At 40.8% G+C, this 19,865-nt stretch overlaps 1 protein-coding gene across 4 annotated transcripts in view; it reads right to left on the reverse strand.

Annotated features, from left to right (window-relative positions):
• Positions 1 to 19,865, reverse strand: part of ZCCHC2 (zinc finger CCHC-type containing 2) — a 63,625-nt gene that overhangs the window by 39,579 nt on the left and 4,181 nt on the right. For all 4 annotated transcript variants that reach the window (XR_013375983.1, XR_013375990.1, XR_013375979.1 and 1 more), the window contains exons 2-4: positions 8,664 to 8,775; positions 5,974 to 6,050; positions 3,663 to 3,734 (exon numbers count right to left, since the gene is read on the reverse strand). Coding sequence is in view for 1 of the 4 variants with exons in the window: in XM_077891055.1 (XP_077747181.1) it covers positions 3,663 to 3,734; positions 5,974 to 6,050; positions 8,664 to 8,775 (261 nt within the window). In the remaining 3 variants the exon portion in view is untranslated. The remainder of the gene's footprint in view (positions 1 to 3,662; positions 3,735 to 5,973; positions 6,051 to 8,663; positions 8,776 to 19,865) is intronic.

A 19,865-nucleotide genomic window follows, 5' to 3' on the forward strand; every position in this document is an offset into this window, starting at 1 on the left:
CCTCAATCTTGCTTACATAAAAAGCACTAATTGAAGGGTGAGCAACCTTTCTCTCAGCCTATAAAGGAAGTGCCCTTAAAGTGATGTACCAGAAACCACAAAAAAATTGTCACTTGGCCAAGAAGAGTTTTATTTAAAAAACAAAATTTTAAGTCATTTTATTAACTAGCTTACTTTTTAAAATTCCTAATAAATCAGTCATTTGTAAAGTTAACTTTCCAAGTCTTTCAAGAATTTTAAATTTGACTTCTGATAATTAGGCTTTGCAATGAACTCCTGAATTATTAGCACTTTCACTAAAATTAAGAGTACAATTGTTAACGTGATCTCTAAGGAGCTGTAGGAACATAACCATCTACATGAATCATCAGTTTATGTATTGATCTTTAACTGAAGAATCCAAAGCAAGTATTCTTTCAACAAATATGTATTTTTGGTCAATGATTCAGAAATGGAATATTTAATAAAGACAGCAAAAAGTAATATTAATTCAGGCAGCTAGACTGTGGAATCAAGATGTTTTATCAGAATGAACTTCTTTTTGGTTCTTTCATAACCTGGTGAGGCTGAAGGCTCTGCTGGCATTCTGCACACCTGCTGTGGAAAGCAAGTCCTCTGACCAGTACACCGGGAAGAAACAACTTCTGAATCTACAAATTTCCCAAAGAAATGACTGTTTCAATACTTACATTTTCATGTTATTTTAATACAGATTAAGGTCACTAAGGCCTATTCATATTACCCATAGTATATATACACCCATTTTACACATGGTACTTCCTGAACATCTGCACACAGCCAAAGAAAACCAGCTTCAGTAGAGAAGTCCGCTTCCACTATGGAATCACGGATGGCTCTTCTAAGCATCGAAGGCGAGAGTACATACATTTTCACCTTCGAGTCAGTGACCGTTCACGTGATGGGGCAGAGTGCAGATGTATAGTCATCGGTACTTGCAAAATGCTTTATTTTCAAGTGATTTTTATCTTCAATTTCCAAGGACTATTTCCAGTCCTAGGGGAAGGCATATTTGCTAAAAATATAGCTTTAAATCATGTCTCTTCTATTCTAGTCACTTCTGAATATCCTGACCTCTCAGTCTTCAGTCTAGGACCCAGCCCCCCACCTCCGGGCTCCACTCAGCCCTGCACCAACCAGCGCAGAGTGCTGGAAAGCATTTCTCCTTGCTTCCACAAGCTTCTCTTTAAAAACTCCGAGGCCTGATGGAGAGCCATCATTACAATTTAGTTTTTTGTAACTCTTCTCATTCATCACTCATTCAATCAACAAATACTCAGACCCCAACCCTGTCCTTGGTACTATTTTAGGCACCATGGATACAGCAGTGAAAGAAGAAACAAGAACCCTGCCTCCATGGAGCTTCCAGTCTGGCAATGAGGAACAGACAGGTGTCAGATGCACATTCTAAGCAGCAGAGGAAGGGGGCCTGGATGCGGGGTCAGAGGCTGCCACATACATGGGGGGAATAAGGATTTGAAAGCACTGACCTCAAACTCACTCTTCCACATTATAGCAAACAGTAAGTGCAGTTAAACAGCATCTACAAAAGTTAAAGGTTGTTAGTATGTACAGGTTGTCAAAAGGACACTTTTGTTCTTAACTTTTGTAGATGATTTTAAAAGAAAGGAAAAAAGGAGTAAAAGTATTTCAGTAAACCTGAAAGGATGTTTTATAATAGGTGATTAGTTTCTGGAAGTATAAAATGTTGACAATTATTTCATATAACTTGAGAAGGCATCTGTCCACTTTAGAAAAATTCTATATTCAAAAGTTGACTTATGAGGGGGATCATTAACTACCATAATTCTGAAGAGCGAATTAGCTGTAGGGGGCTCCTTTATTTATTTATTTTTTTAAAGCACTTAAGCTTTCAGAAAAAATTGTACGATTGAAAAAAAAAGAAATCTGTCAAGACACAGAGCCAGCTGAAGCTTAAGGGAACCCCAACAGGAGAGACTCTGCTGGTGCCAGGCCCAAGGCTGGTGCTCAGTCACATGCGCTCTTGCTGAAGCCTCTTGCCCCAAACGGGACAAGTTGGTGGCAGCACCCCCACACCGACGCGTGGACAGCACTGGAGCCCACCGTGCTGACCCCACACCACAGGATCCTTCAGCCCCAGCTCCACCTCCCTGCAACCTAGCTTCCAGCATTAGAACTCTGTCATGGAAAGGGCAACACAAGAAAAAGAAACGAAGTGCACTGCTCTCCAACCCAAATAACACCTGCCCAGGATGACCTGTCCTTAAGCTTTGGTTAACTTTATCCTATTGAAACAGAGAAGTCAGACATAAATAGAAGAGATTTTACAAGCGCAGGTGTGGCGGTGGTACGGGACGGGCCAGCCCTTCCTAATTTCTTCAACAGGCAGACAGTGAACCAGTAGCTAGTTTCTCCTTTGGGGAGCTGATGACCTCTTCTCTGGAGGGCAGCCCTCACATCCCCGCTCCTTCCAGGATTCTCTCCTTCCTCACCGGGCTGCCTACAACTAACAGGTCACACACATGTGACTTTAGGCAACTGTCGACTAATGACTGCCCCCCCCTTACATGCAGTTAGGTCACTATCCTGAAGCAGCAGCAGGAGTTCACAGCCTTCCACCCGGAGGGCCTGGTTTTTAATAAGCTGCAGGAAAGCATGCAAATTGTCCCTGGGTATTAGTTAACCCTGTTAGCAGAACTAATGCTGCAACAGCACATCAAACTACATCCTCCTCAGAGCCAACACCCACCATGCTACTCAAAGCTCTGCAAGCTGGTGACAAAGAGTGTCTTGTAGCTTTCAGAACGGAGACCCACGTGATCTGAAAGAATAAACTTATGGCGACAAATAGACAACTTAGAAACCAGCGCGGTCCTGAACATTGCAGATGTTACAGGTTCAGTAACTACATAGACCTTCACTCAAAAGTTAGTGATGGAGCTGGGAGTGTTTCCTGTTTCTGGACTTCCTGTCTCCTTATGCGCAATAAATTTAAAATATATTTCCTTATTGAGAAATACTAATGTACTGGTTAACCATTCAAACCCATTTCCTCCTTTTAACATTTAGCTGTATGCATACGCGCTTCAAATAAAATTGGTGTAAAAGAAACAGGCAAGAGTTTGAACACAATGATCTAAGATACCTTTTACCTCCGCAAATCTGCATAAGATGTTTCCATCATCCCGTGCTCTCAATACTAGGGAGCATCTATCACCAGGGAGAGGGTGGGGGAAGCTGGAACTCAAAGAAGGAACCAAGGGACATGGATTTCAGGGAGTCCACAGAGGGAGCCGAAGAGCTGTGAGGTCTAAGAACCACAACAAATGCTAACAGGCCTCTCACTTTGCAGACGCACTCTCACAGGAAGTACCCTTCCAAGCAGCCACCATTAAATATACCTCGGCAAGGAACTAGGAATCAGGTTCCATTCTTTTTTTTTTTTAATGTGGAAAACCCTTCATTCATTTCCTTATATTGGTAACATAAGAAAACTTAGGTTTAGAATAACATGACATTTTTCTACAGGTAACGTTCATGGAGAGTTCTAAGGCAACCTTTATATATGTGGTTAAATCTTCCTGGTGTCTATTTTGATATGAGGTTTGGGATTCTATATATTACGTAAAAAATCATTTTAACAACAAAATCTATACTTTTACCTTCAGTAGAAATTCCTGTAGTTCTTGGTGGGTTTTTGTTACTGTTGTGACTGAAAGATCAGACCAATTTACCTGATTTAAAAAAAACACACATATTATATGGTTATTTCTTAGGCGGGAACCGGCTGAAAAAAAGCCATGTGTAAAACAAAGGGCCTTAACTTAAATTTTATTAAGATTAACAATTAAAAATATAAAGTTAATCTGGCATTGTAGTAATTTCCTCAAATTGTTAAAATTAACGGCACATTGACAGACTCTACTGAAAAAACTTTTTAAGAATTCCTTTCAAATCGCTTTTTTTTTAAAGTTGTCTTTTAAAACGTGACTATAGTTTAGTAATTTTTCAAAAGGGAAAAGTTGCAGAACTCTAAAATGACACTTTGACAGTATAGATCTATATACCAAGAAAGATAAAAATTCTATCTCCTGGAACTTATTAAATACAAATGCTTCAGAGAAATAACTAGAGTTTACTGCCCCCTTTTGATAGTACTCTATTGTATTTTTATGGGATTTATAGCTTATGAAGAGATTTCATCTTTATCTCAATTCTTTAAAATCCTATTAAGGTAGATGGGGCAGGTATGACTCCTTCCATTTTCAGATGGAGAAACTAAAATGCTCAGCGTTTAACTTACATAGATCTGACCCTAAGTAAGCAGAAGAGCCAGACTGGAATCTCTATGCCCCTTTGCTTCTTGGATACTTCTAATTCAGTGGACTTGATCTCAGTCCACTCATGCTGGCTACTTTACAATTATTTGAGCCAGGTAAAATATGAACTCTGCAAATACCTAAGTCTTATCAACTAATCATACCATTACTAATCAGATATTTAAACACAGATATGAAATTTTATCTACCAACCCTCAGAGCAAATACCCTTATTAACTGGCATATCTTTTATATGATTTTTAGTTATGTGAATGTTTGATGAGCAGCTACTTGTGTCAGACACTGTTCTCAGCCAAAGGGACATAGGAGTGGACAAGACAGTGAAATCTCTCTTCTGGCTGAGGTCAGGCTCTAGGGCATGAGACAGATTACGACAAATGAATGGTTAAGAGATCCCCTCAGGGATCAGGGCTCCAGAGCGAGTGAATAGGGCCTGGTGCAGGATCAGGAAAGCACCATGGAAGGGTGCAGAGGAAGACCTCACTGGCGGGAACATTCGAATCAGCTGGGGAGCTGAAGGGATGTGAGCTGTGCCAATGGTCTGGGGAAGATTGTTCCAGAGCTGGGGATGACAAAGGCTCTGAGGAAGGAACAAGCTAAGAACTCCAGCAACAGAAGGAGAACCAGTGTAAATGGAAAGAAGAGAGCACAGTGGCCTGTGCCATGTGTTATAAAAACGGTAAGTGAATGATGTGGAGATAAGGACCTGAAATGTGCAAACTGAGGCTATTTCTCCCATAGAGCAGAAGCCAGAGTTCTGAAAATCACTCAGTAAACATACTAATAAGCAAGTCAAATGTGGTGGGATGACAGAGGATGAAGATTCTCACTCTCCACAGGCTAATAACCTCCTGGAGAGGAAAAACACGTAACCCAAACAGAAGACTCTGTGAAATCTGTGCCCGTGGGATGCCTGCAGTGAACAGCCACACATTCTGCTGGCTGGTGAGAAAGCACTTCAAGAGAAGTCTGGCAAGCAATACCTTTGGGGAGGAACTGAAGTCAGGGAGCACAGAAATGTGGCGTCGGCCCATTTGGCTTCAAGGTGCTCGGTCCAATCTCAGGAGGAAGGGCTGGACAGTGAATGCCCAACAGGGAGGAAGAAGGAAGTGTGGACAAGGAATCCACGTGACAGTCAACAAATGAGAAGGAGGCATGGGGAGCGACAAAGCTGGACTCTACGGTTAATGAGACCGCTGTCTGATGGGCAGAATGACAGGAAAGGACATGGCAACAAAGGCCAGGGAAGAGAAGCTTTGTGGAGCAAAGAAGAGGAGGAGAAAAAAAATCAGGGAAGACCATGCCAGAAAAAGACAATGCCCATGATCTTGATTTTAAAATTACTAGTGAAAACGTTTACTTTCACTTTTAAAGATACATCTTACACCTTCTAACGAAGGCTCTTACTTTTTTTAATAAAATCATTAGTTAACTTTAATGTGATATGATTAAAACCTTGGCAAACCATGCAGGACAGACTGAAAACAGGACATCTTCATTAAGACAAATGTATGTATACGTACAGCTTTTTTTTAAGTTAGCAAACCTGTTTTTCCAAAGGTCAATTTTCATTTTTCCCAAAAGGTCATTTAGCACCGTACACAAGACATCTGTAGGGGGCAAAGGGGCTTACTTTGAAGGTGTATTCCCAGTATTTGTCAGCCCTTTTTCTCTGGACTCCTTTCAACATTATCTTCTCAATGTGCACAGCTGAAAGAAAGAAAACATGTGGACTTGTTCTATGAGACCAGACGCAGGTTTCAGGTCCCCAATCTGAAAAATGCTAACCCATTAAGCTAGTCACCTTCATCCTTACTACTGATCTTAAATCATGAAACAAAATCCCAAAAAACGCAGAAGCACAGGAACGTGCATTCATGCATGAATTTTGTTCTAAATCCAGTCAGCGGGCCAAGTGCCTCAGTAGTTCCCAGTGTCTTAAGCACCAATCAATCACCTATAGGAAAGATTATTTTTCTAGAGGATAAGCTTCAAAACTGCCTGTTATTCCAATTACCATAAATAGAGCACTTTATTCAATTTTTTATGCATAGTAGGTGTAAACTGGAAAGTATAGTTTTTAACTGGAAAAAACCTTCAAACGTAATATGTAAAACTGATAAAAATTTCTTTCCAATTGGGAATTTAAAAATTGTTCTCAACATGATCTTTAATACCATATAATGATGTTACAAACTTAATATTATTAATGAACTGTAGAGGTTCACTATAGCAACATTTTTCACAATTTATTGCCCAGATAAAATAGTGGTCATAAGTTACATGAATAACTCTGAGTTGAACAAGGTAAGATGATAAGCTTTGTTAATGAAGTAAAGCAAATGTGCAAACCTCTAAACTATTCACTTAACATATCCTTCAATAGAAGTATCTTTCAGGAAGTAAGTATCTTTACAAATTGAAAAGAGCCAGTCTACTAACCATTACATAGGGACGTGAGGGGGAAAAAAAAAAAAGAAAAAAAAGAAAAAGAAAAACTGTTGCCCTGGGGTATAAATAGAAGAGACAGCGTGTACGCAATAATGAGACTGGTAGTAATGAACATGAGAAAGGTCACAGGGAAGTTAGGAGGGGGACTCAACAGATGAGGGTCACTGTTAAATTCAGGGGATGGGAGATGGAGAAGAAAAGGAAAGGATTTATTTGGAGAGGAAGAGGTTAAAATATGAAGTAGAATTACAAAGTAACAGAAGTATACAGAAGAATTAAGATTATAATAGATCACAGGTGGTGAGCAATGAGAAAGCAGGAAACATAAGGTACAGAAATTTTCTGGAAAGCGGGCATTCCTGATGGACTAAGGAGATACCACTACCAGTGTTTTGAGCCAACGTTCCAAATACATGGCGTTTGGTGGCTGGCTTCTGGGATAACTTCCCTTCAGTGGGTGAGAAATGCTGAGGACGGAAACAAAAGAAAATCTCAAAAGCCATAGCCGAAAAGCCTCACAACTGCTGCAGTATAAGAAAGGCCAAAGTGGGGCAGGGAGGGTCTGCTGTTTTCAAAAGCTTTTCTATTAAATTATGTAAAGGGTGATGCTATTTAATAAAAAAAAAAATCCGAACTAATCTATGTTCAGAAAATACAAAGCAGCTCTACTTCTGCAAATCAATGGGCTAAGGGTAGGGGACCACTAGGGCATTCTGGGGTAAGAGAATGTGGCTAGGTCTTCAGCCTTAACTGTGGGTTCCACCTGCCATGATCTCTCAGAATCAAGATGAGCAAGACAAAAGAAAATAGTGAGGAATGGCCAGTAATGGCAGACACTGCGGTCCTCCTAAATTAAAACTAAGCAGCAGAAATTATGTACATTTAAAAATAAAGAACATGAGAAAAATCATCTATAGTACCACCTTATGGTTGTTAGCATTTTGATGCAGTCTTTTGTTTCCCTATAATATTTTTATTAAAAAAATAAAGAAAAAAAAGGACCTTCATTGTAAAAGCAAACTCTGCTTCAGGTTACTCGCATGTGCAGTGAGCATGGTTGAAGGGGTCTATGAGTCAAGTAGTTTAATAGTCTGAGATAGTCTGGAATAGGTAATTATGTAGACTTTTTTTTTTTAAACATTAAACATTCATACCTATTTCCTCTATGAGGAAAAATATATTACACAAAAAGGATTATTCTTGGGACTGAAAGGAGACAAAATGATATTGATTCAAACCTGCCATAACTGAGTATGACGCTTACTATGCACGCTTCACTCGTCCTAGGCTACCCAGGTGGCATCTAGGTTTTCCATTTCAATTTTCTCATTTCCCCCTCAGGTTAATGGATTCTCCAAATACGAAGAGAAGTGAGCATCTGAACTCCTTTCTTCTCAGATGACAATGTCCTTTCCATTCCCCCATCCCAACCCTCTTGAAAACTCCATTACTGCAGGAAGCATGGGCTTGCAAAGAAATTTCTTCACTTTCTCACAGGGAACTTTCCTGTGAAAGTAAAGTAACTTTCCTGTAAAACTTTTTTCAGTAAATGCTGAGCACATTCTCCAGATAAGGCACTATACTATATCCATTTAGGTTTTAGCCCTCTGAAAGTACACAACTAGATTCAAGCCAGTCAACCACAAGGCAGAACCAAGTAAACACAAGCCAGGGCGGGCCAAATGCTGCAAAGCAGGAGCCCAGATGCAGACTCAAAAAAGTGGGGGGGCGGAGGGGTGGGGCTGGCATTTGAGCAGAACCTAGGTCCTGCAGGATTTCTCTACTCCAAAAAAGAGCGAGAAGAGTTAGAGTCAACCAATGTAAACAGCACTCTGCAACCTTCCCCATAAGTTTATGAACCACATAGCATACCTTCTCGCTGGGTTCTATGAGGTGCCACAGGAAGTCCATCATGAGGTATTGGGGCTTGTTCTAGTAAACTGGCCTCGTTACTTTGCGTGTAATCACCATGGGCAGAATCATTCTAGGTGAGAAAGAGGGGCACATGTTAATCTACTCCACAGACTAAGAATAGTAAAAGCTCCACACAAATACACCAGAGTCAAGTCTCAAACTTTTAAGAGCAACCATTTTAACATAATTTTTAGAGATCAAATAGGTGATTACACTCTAAGGGCACAAAGGCACAAACTGGCACTCACCAGTAAGGAAAAGGAATCAATATTTCATAATAATAGTCTTATCAATTATTTATTGGCCCAGATCTTAGGATATATTTGCCCATTATTACTCAGAATCCCCAGTGATGTCAATTCTAACCAAAGTGAACCAGAATCAAAGGAACACATATAAGAGGATATATTTTAGGCTAACCCCCCCCACATAAGGGAATTTTATTTTTTACATTAATCACTATGCAATTTTTATTCACTACTTCATTTTAGTGATGGTCTAACAAGATCAATATCTGATCTGATCAATATCTGATCATCAATATCTGCCAAATCTTTCTGAACAAGTATGAACAGTGAGTTTACCATTAGTAATGTTAAACCACCTAACAGCAACTAGGTGCTCTAAATCGGAGTTTGCTCAGCAAATCACTGTCATCAGAGAACTGGAGGAAGGTTTACTCCTGGGAGCACTACTCCCTGGAGTCAGGAAGAGCCTGCTTCTCTTAGACACAGCTCTCCAGATCTGAAGCAGTGTCCTGCATATATTGTTCCTACAACACACTGCTTAAGCCAAAAAAAGAAAAATCGCCTTAAAACTGTTCTTTATCACAACTCACACCTTACCCCTTCATGTTCAGAATCTCAAAATACTACTCAGAACAGAACACCTCAGTTTCAAGAGATAATTACAATTTGACAAATCTGCAAGAATACAGATTTTTAAAAATCGTGTAAATTTAGAAATGAGGCAAACAGGAGACCCTACACTTCCCAAGAATCTTAAAATATTTTGTTCTGCTGTCTAATCATGCAAGCTGGCTTGACAATAGGTATGGGCTGCCAGTTGACAGCTCTATTTCTGGGAATAAAACATCGCATCAGATACTCCTGGGAACTAAGCTTCAGCTTTATAGTTTGTCTTCCTGTAGAAACCCAAGGAAATAAGTATCTGTCTACACAGAACCACTTAAGGAGAAGGACAGCACAGATCTCTTCGTCAAATCCAACTTCCAAAGCATTTAGCATGATGGCATTTGCCAATTTTCAATATTAATGATTTTTAAAAGGTGGATTCTTCTAGCAACGACAAATTTACCCCTATCCTAATCCAGACCATATAATCACTCACTACAAAGTAATAAAACAGCATTGGCCTAACATTGCTGTAAGTACTTCAAAAATCAATAGAAACAAAGCACTGTCATCCTCCCAAATACCTGTGTTAACTGGAAGGAGTTTGGCTGGATATGCCAGTTATTTTTTATAGAATTATTTTTCTACGCTGCTCAAACGTGGTTCATAAATTAAAAATAACACCTTCGAATCCAAATGTAAAATATGCCAAAAACAATAGTTTCCACTAGGGAAATCAAAACCACAATGATAGTCCACCTCACACCCACTAAGATGGCTAGTATCCAAAAACACAGAACACAGCAACTATTGGTGAGGATGTGGAGAAACTGGAACCCTTGGGCACTAGTTGGTACGAACGTAGAACAGTGCTGCCACCGCGGAAGGTCCTCAAATACCACATGACCCCCAACTCCATTCCTTGGTGTCATAGACTCCAAAGAGCAGACAGCAAGGACTTGAGCAAATCATTTTTTTCACAGGGGTGTTACTCCCAATAGCCAAAAGGTGGAGGCTCCAATGTCCACTGCTGGATGAACAAATAAGTGTGGCATATACACACAACTGAATATTATTCAGCCTAGAAAGGGAATAAAACTCCAATGCATATTACAACATGGAGAAGTCCTGAGGACATTGTGCTAAGGGAAGTAAGTCACAAACAACAGAATAGTGTATACCCCACTTACATGAGGTACCTAGAATGGTCACTGTCATAAAGGCAGACAGTAGAACAGTGGTTACCAGGGCCCTGAGGTCAGAGGGAGAGGGGGCATAGGAGGATTTGATTAATGGATATAGAGGTTCAACCTGAGATATATGAAAAATTCTGGAAATGGATGGTGGGGATGGTTGCATGACGTGAAAGTACTTAATGCCATTGAACTATACACTCAAACTGTGTTAAAATGACAAATTTTATGTTAAATAAATATAATTTTATGTTGTGTGTGTGTGTGTATATATATATATTCCCCCCCCCCCCCCCAATAAAAAGTAAAAAATTTTACTCAGTGGTGGAGCACCTGCCTTCAGCTCAGGGCATGATCCCAGACTGGGGATCAAGTCCCACATCGGGCTCACTGCGAGGAGCCTGCTTCTCCTTCTATGTCTCTGCCTCTCTGTCTCTCATGAATAAATAAAATCTTTTAAAAAAATTTTTTTAAATAATTTTATTATGCTGTCTCCACAAATGTTATATTGAAGCAACCAAGAGAAAGCAGTCTGCTTCACAGTCAAAATAAAATTTTTAAAGTCTGAAATTACGTACTTTAACAGCCAGGAAAAAATAAATAAATAAAAAAATAAAATAAAATAAAATAAAATAAATAACAGCCAGGAAAAGGCCTCTAGTTTAATAACCTCAGGAGAAAAATGGAGTTTGAGTTTCCTCCCAAGGACCTACGTTCATCAACTCATGAAATATCTACTAAGTTTTCTACCCCCATCTCAGCATGCATCAATGCCATAAAATCACTTAGACTAAGTTTAGAAACTATGTGCGAAATGTACAATTTTATTAGTTTAATTAAAATTTAATCTAACGCTTCACATGAGCTACAGAGGTCAGAATCAAGTTTACTGGTCCCAACAGTGAATGGCTCTCCGTTTTGCTGTCTCCCCTTCCCTCATGCTACATACCCTCCCTCCCCTAAGAGAAGGCAGAGGGGTGCCATAAATCTGAGAACTACCGGTTTAATGGAATCTTATAGAAAGAAATCACACCCGCTTTCTTTATGAAGTTCAGATTCCCAGGAAAACGTGCTATAGAGAACATACCAGAACTGGCATTTTACAAAGACTAGTTAGATGAAAGTGTCAGGACCAGGTGAAAAGAAGAAGAATTTTTCTCTGCTTGGATTAAGAAGATGGAATTTTAAAATACTAAGCCTGCAAAAATATGCACGGGTACACACAAACCATAAGAATGTGTGCGCTCTTCTTTCTGTAATTCATCTGAGTAAAGCTTTTCCTGTGCTAAGGCATGCCTCTTCTAAGAGCTCCTGGTCAGCTCAAATCCACGTCCCGTAATGCAGGCAGGTTGGACAGTGCATTTGTTCCAGAATTACTCAGATTTAACTTTTATACATGTATCTATCATAATTAGAGACTTGAGATTTCCCAATCGGGAAAGTGTGAAACAGTCGAGTGGCTGGACAGTCCAACAGAGACTCTTCTAACATGCCATGGAGAACCAAGGTCACATTGGCCACCATTCACTTTAACTGAGATCAAGCTGTAGATGGAGTTTATTTTAGCTCATCTAACAATGTTCTATACGTTTCCTCTGGACCTTTGATGAAGATTAAATTTAAAAATACCAAGACGTATTTTCTATTAAAAAAAAAAAAGAGCAGAAATTGGGAGTTTCATAAGCTTTTTTAAAAAATTCACTTCTTCAGAAGTTTTTTTACACTCATCACATGAGACTTAGAATCCTAACATTAGTATATAACCACAATATCCTATTAAGGTTTTGTGGTGGATCAAATATAGCTAAAAATACTTTGGTAGCCCTCCCACTGAATGGTGGCTCTAGCTCCCCAGCCAGTGGGTCTCGGCCAGCTTTCAAGACTCGCTTGACTAATGGGATGAGAAGGAAGGAACACTGGGAGGTGCTGAGGGCAGGTCTCTAGAAGCCCAGCAACCTGGGCCTCCCAATCAACCATGTAAGACGTACACTCGCCCTGAGGATGCCACACTACAGAGACCACACTCATGGAGGGAACACGCCAGTCCCCAGACATCCACCTGCCCATGCTCTTAGCTACCTGTCTAAATCCCTGGCCCATGGAACTAGGAGAGATGATAATAAAATGGTGCTGGTTTAAGCCACTAAGCTTGGGGATAACTTGTTACACAGTTAGGGATGTTAAATTCTCTTCTTTCAATAACCAGGGTCGCAACTAAAGCGTGTTACTATTCAAGCAAGATTCATAGAATGCCTTGCTTTGAACCTCAGAAAAGGATTCATTATTAGAAACATTTACTGAGATGTCGAATTTCACGCATTTTGGTGGAAGAGGGGGGAAGGAGTCAGAGAGAAGTGAAGCATTCCTAAGGCCTCTTAGAGGGGATGCAGTAGAAGGGGAAGGCATCTGCCTCATTTCTCCTCGATGAAGCAGCGTGCCCCAACCCGAGCTAATGCCTTGCCTCACCTGCTAGCATCTGAGAAAGGGCAAATGCTGTGCGAGAAGAAACGTGGGGCAGGTAAGCAGCGCAGGAAAGCCGAGCTGCCCACACCTGCAGCGCCAAGAGTTCAGAGGAGGGAGACCAAGAGTGAGCGGCTCAGAGACAGCATCCAGCAAGGCTCTGCTGGGATTGGGGGCTCTAACTTCTCATTTGGTTTGGCTAGAAAGTTCAGCAAGATGTGTGTGGCAGTACTAGCCACGTTAAAGCAGGGGTAAAGGCACCCTAGCTAGAGTATGGGGGGGGCACAGTTCACTGAACCTGTGTGCACTCTGCCACCACAGCCCCCAGACCGAACCTGGCCACTGTGGCTGAAGCTATACAACTCCTCTGAACGTGACATCTGTGCACTCACAGTGGTGACCTGGGTAAAGCAGGGGTGGACCGGAACTAGGTGGAACCAGATGAGGGAGGGAAAGATCCACTATAACTTTCTATGTATCTTGAGGAACTCTACGAATTTATTACAAAGTTAAAAAAATATTCAACCTTTGATGTCATTGTCTTTTCCAGGGAATTAACTTGTAGGATGTGCAATCAGGGACCATCTGGCATAAGAATGCTGATGTGGAAGTCTACTGGGGAGGAGGGCAGTAGTTTTCATCCCAGAAAAATGTCACTGGCCTTGAGGTTCTCCTTGTAAAACTCCCTTCATATTTCTGCTTTCAACGTGCGTAGTGCACATCTCTAGTTGGCATCGGTAGCGGACGGGTGAGAACCATAAACTGTATTGGGCCACAAACTACAATGGTATGGAAGGCAGAGGGGGTAATGGTCACAGCTTAAGCAGAAGCTAGGATCCCCCTTCTTTAGCACGGGCATCTGTGTTTACCAACCAAACTTCTGCTTTCCTACTACAGATGGGAAAAGATCTCCTCTTGTACCCTAGCTAGGACGCTAAACCAGGAATTGCTATGTCCCTGGGCTAGCAGCCCTCAAATCTTTAAATCCTCACTTTACCAGATGATCTAGGTGAGGTGAGAAGAACACACCCCTGAGCCCGAGCATCAGAGGATCTAGAGAGGATGTGCTCTCCTCCCCAGGCCACGGATACCTTCTAACTGCCTCTCCTTCACTGCCCCACCGGACAGCAGATGAGAGGGAGGGGACTCATGGGGTCCATGGTAGGGAGCAAGCGAGACCTGGGCACAGAACCCTGCAGCCCATGGCACTGCAGGGGCCTCCAGCTCCTGCAGCAGAGCCACCGCCTTCAGCTCCGGTGGGGAAATGTTCCTGGAACCATGCAGACATGGAAGCTTACAGAGTTTAAAGAGGATCTTTGACAGTGAGTGATCTATAGGTTGGTAAATAGGACAGTGTTGAGAAACACTGCATTAGGACTCGTGTTTAACGCCACCTGGTAGAACAAGCACCTCCTCCAAACTAACAAAACCACCCAATACTGCTCTTGCATTAGGCAACCTCTCCCTAAGTGTGACGGCCTCTTTCTCAAGAAGTACTCGCCAAACACACATGACCCGTTGTTGCTTCTAGGACCACAAGTGCATTTAATCATTTGACACCCTCCTCCTCCGAAAAACAATTATACTGGGGGAAAAGTCAGGTTTCTTAGCCATCCCAACTTAGAGATTCCTAACAAGAAACATAAAAATTCCCCAATTCTTAGATTGTAGATGGCTCACTTCAGTGACCAAAGGAAGTTTTTAACCTTCTGACCTAAGCAAGATACTATCTCAACTACAGATCTCTCACTGCTCCTCAAACAAATCATAAATTGGAGACCAACACCAGCAAACTATAAACAACTATTCAAATGAGAAAATAGCTTGTAAATTATGATTTTTTTCCACCCTATCAAGACCATCATCATTAGGTGTGCCTCAATTTACATAACTACACACACACACACACACACACACACACAAAAGCTTAATGTGGACTATAAAAGGTCTGATTTTGAAAGAATATTTAATAAATACAACTATTCAGCATTCACTTATTGAAGATTCAGTTCAAATCTATACTGCTTCATGCTTTTACCTAAAGAAGCAATTCCTTTCATTATTTCCAAAACTATTGGGCCTAGACGACAGAGCTGCAAACATTGCTAAAAAGTAGCTGAGAAATAAAATTCAAACAAGACCAAAAAAAAAAAAAAAACCCCACTTCTTGATGTACTTTGTCTTCAGGTAGCTTATCATATTGGTGGTGTTTAGAGCTGTATCTAAAAAGCCTAATAAACATAAGAAATTTTGAGTGAGCTTTAGGATATATGCAATGCCGACTAAAAAAAAAGACACGATGCTTAAGCCTTTGAGGAACTTAAAATGTGCAGGGAAGGTCAATTTCATAAGACTATTTCAAAGAAAAATTAAAACAAAAAAATCACAGAAGTACCAAAATTACAGCAGAGAATATACATGCTGTTGGAATTCAGAAGCCGCAAAGAATCTTATGAGAAGACAGTCACAGGTACAATTCTAGAAAACATCATGCAGGAGGTAATGGCATAGGCCAGCTTTGAGTGGAAGATGGGATCTATGAAGAAAGTGAGACAGGGATTTGAGTCCAAAGACCTCTGGAGGGGCACCTGGGTGGCTCAGTTGGTCAAGTGTCTGTCTTCTGCCCTGGTTGTGATCTCAGGGGTCCCGGGATCCAGCCCTGCATCAGCTCTCTGCTGAGCAGGCTAGAGAGCCTGCTTCTCCCTCCCCTCTGCCGCTCCCCCTGCTTGTGCTCTTTATGTTAAATAAACAAATAAAATCAAAAAAATAAAATAAAATAAAAGACCTATTGGAGGCCAGGCTCCATCAGTCACTCTAAGTATGTGATGTGATTAACCACTGCTTTAGGAAGTGGGAAGGCTGGTAGTAGGAAGGCTGAAAGCAGCAGAATCCGTTACGAATAAAGTCCCAGAAGAAAATGGTGACAGCAAGGATGAGGGAAAGAGAGGATTAAGGTTATCAAGCAAATCAGAGTGATAAGAAGTATAATGGTACCTCAGAGAGAATTGGATTAGACCGGAAGATTTTTTTTTTAATCCAGGATTCATGCTTTTCATTCACATGAAAAGTGACAGCGGATATTGCAGAAAGACACACCACCAACACACACACACACAAATTTTCAATTTCATTGCAACCTGTTGACCACCTACTCCCTTTCCCCAGGCTCTCTGTAAGCCAACCCCTACCAGCTCTTCCAACTTTTGCATTTCTGCTCATCCACTGCAACCAAACCCTGCTATTGCCTCTTTGAACAATCGACAGATCAACAGATATATACATCTTACTCGTTTCCCAAGCATTTTCATACAGGTGATCCAGCTCACCCTCACAGCAGGGTTTTTTTTTTTTTTTTTATTCATGAGAGACACAGAGGGGCGGGGGGTGGGGGGGGGGGCAGAGACACGGGCAGAGAGAGAAGCAGGCTCCATGTAGGGAGCCCGATGTGGGACTGACTCGATCCCAGGACTCCAGAATCATGCCCTGGGCGAACGGCAGGCACTAAACCACCGTTTAGAGCCACCCAGGGACCCCCCCTCACAGCAGTTGTATGCAGGAAATGATGGTGCTATCCCGCCCCCCCCCCCTATTTTTTTTACTGAGCAGCCTGGAACTTGTAAAGACTAAAAACAACTTGCCAAAGTGACCTCTTTAAAACCTAAATCTGACCTCAAATAAATTATTCCTTGAATAAGCATAAAACAGTTCTAAGGAGCCAAGCCAAGACATTTAGAAAGGAATTCAAGGCCAAATGTCCCCTGGAGCATAGGAAGGACAGAAGGGAAATGGCCTACAAGTGCCCAGCAGCCCTGCCACCTGTAACATCAACACACCAATAGGCATTTCCCTTCTAGAGTGACTGTGTACATAGACTGCATGAAGGAGGCTTTGTGACAAAGCATTCTCTGTGAGTAAAAGGAGTGCTGTTACTCAGTCCTCCATAATGGGAAAAAAAAAAAAAAAAGTCAATAAAAGCAAATCTCAGTCTGCTTCCAGGGTAGTGCATGTCTTTTTTGCTCCTCTCTTTAAAAAATTTAGCTGAATGCTTCTCAAGGAAAGACAAAAATAATCTTAAAAATTGGCCAATTTAGTAAGCTTCTATTTTTTTTTTTTGCTTCTATTTTTTTAAAAAAAGATTTTATTTATTTATTCATGAGAGACACAGAAAAAGAGAGACAGAGGCAGAGGCAGAGGGAGAAGCAGGTTCCTCGCAGAGAGCCCTATGCGGAACTCGATCCCAGACCCTGGGATTATGCCATGAGCCACCCAGGCATCCCTAATAGCTTCTATCAAAAAAAACATAAAATGTTCCTTTATTGTGCATGAATTACAGGAAGTGCTCTGAAGTAACAAAAAGCCATATAACTTAACCACAAAACAGTTTTAAATTATAGAAAAGTTTCCTAACTAAATGTGAAAACTGGATAAAGATTTAAGTAGATTATGGCTGCATGGGAGTTAATGATATTCCAAATTCATAAGATGTATAGTCTCCATTCCTATTCCTATGCCCATTATGGAGAGAATATGTATTTTAATAATTTGTGACCCAGAGAAATGCTTCCTTTGTTTTTATATGTAGCATACCAGATCTTCACAATATAAATATTAAAAATAAATGCCCCAGGGGTCCTGGCTGGCTCAGCTGGTTAAGGGTGTGACTCCTGCTTTCAGCTCAGGTCATGATCTCAGGGTCGTGGGATCAAGCCTGGAGTCTGGCTCCACACTCAGTGCAGAGTATGCTTGAGATTCTCTCCCTCTCCCTCCTCCCACCCCTTGTGCTCTCTAAAATAAATAATTCTTTTTAATTAAAAATAACTGCCCCAAATTAATGTCTCAAACACGATCTTTCCAATTACCCATCCTTCCTAAACACCAAATGAGCTAGAGATATGGTAAAAGAGAACAGTATGGAAAATACTACATCATGAGCATGGGCTTTTAAGTAGGCAAGGAAAAAAAAAAAAAGCCCATTCCTGAAAACAACTGATACCACAATGTGGATGGCTATATCTTAGTGGAAAAGAAAAATGCATTGACCATCTTCCTCAACAGAAAATTCATGCTCAAGACAGTATGTGAATTATTTTATATCTTATCTGTTAATTCAATCACCACGACCTCAAAAGAGAGTCATCCCCATTTTGCAGATAAGATTGAGGCTCAGGGATTTAAATAGCCTGGTTAATGTCAAAGAGCAAGTGGCAGAGCAGCAATGTAAGCCAACTCCAGCGCTAAACAGGCTGTCACTCTTCAACACACTTCCTGTCCCCTCCCCTCCTCCAAAAATCACAAAAGGTAGTAAAAACAAAAGACGTATATACATATCACATAGTTAACACGCTGGAAGCTTCTTCCTCTCCATCTCCACCACCCTCGCCTCCTATTATGATCTGAGTAAGACCTTCCCTGAGTTCTTACCTGAGAAAAATCACTACACAAAAAAATATAAGTAACTGGAGGAGGATACCAGTAGCTCCCATTTGCTACTAAAACAATCCCCAATTCCTGATATTCTAAAAGCCTCTTCCAAATGGCATTTTTTAACTGAACTGCTTTTATACTTCGCTGCAGCCAAACCAACAGAAAATTTCTCGTAAGATAGGTTTGGCTCTGCTCCCCACTGATTCTTCTACCACCACCTTCCAAACAAGACTTAACTTTTACTTATAATTGCTAACATTTATTAAAGATCATGTGCCAGACATTATCCTACAAGTACTCATTCATTTAATCCTAACAATCTCACATAAATATTGTTCTTATCCCCATGGTATGAGGAAGGAAAGCTGCCTCAGCACTCACTACTCCAGTGTTAACTGTTCAGTTTAAAACCTCCCTGTGGTGGCCAACAATTAAATCAAGGTATTTATTACCTGGGAGATTAGAGCTATTTTTTTTAATCACTTTTAGAAATCATCTTTTTAGTGCCTAATAGAATAAGAGAAATCCTGACCACTGACCTCTCCCCTCTCAAGCCTGTGCTCTCACTAGAATTAAGGTTGTCACATACATATTCAAATTATCTTAGAATAGGAGCATTTACGTTAAAACTCATTTCTGAAGAGTTCTCTTTTCCAGGCCCCCAACAGGATCAGTACAGTTATCTGTACTATTAAAATGCGTTGAGATACTTGCTCCATCCAGGACCATATAAACTTATGCTATGAGAAAGTAACAATTTTGCAAAGTCTTCTTTTTGAGTTATTTCCACTGATTTTGTAAAGACAATGGCCACTTTTGAGTTCAAGCACGTTTTTTTGAGTTCAAATAACCCTAAGTACTACCTACTACACTAAGTACTACCTAACGTTTTCAGTCTCTATGTTTTATTCAGCTATTTGCCAAGCAACTAAGTTTTGAGGATGCTGAAGACACAACCTCCAGAGACAGGCGCCGCCATACCAACAGTATTAACCACTGTTGAAAAACATACAACGAGAATCTATGCATTTTAGGTTTTTCTGCCTTTGCGTTGCTAATTGGGGGTTAAATCTCCAAAATTAGAATACCCATTTCCTTGGACAGCTAGTGTCTTCAAGCACGCAAAGATAGGAAGCTTGGCTTTCTCTTTTCAAAGAAACAACAAAACTAGCATCTGTACTCAGTTTTGTTGTTGCGGTTGCTAACGTGCCACTTGGTTTGGGTTCCCA

Source organism: Canis aureus, chromosome 1 (assembly GCF_053574225.1).
Source record: "Canis aureus isolate CA01 chromosome 1, VMU_Caureus_v.1.0, whole genome shotgun sequence".
Lineage (NCBI taxonomy): Eukaryota > Metazoa > Chordata > Mammalia > Carnivora > Canidae > Canis > Canis aureus.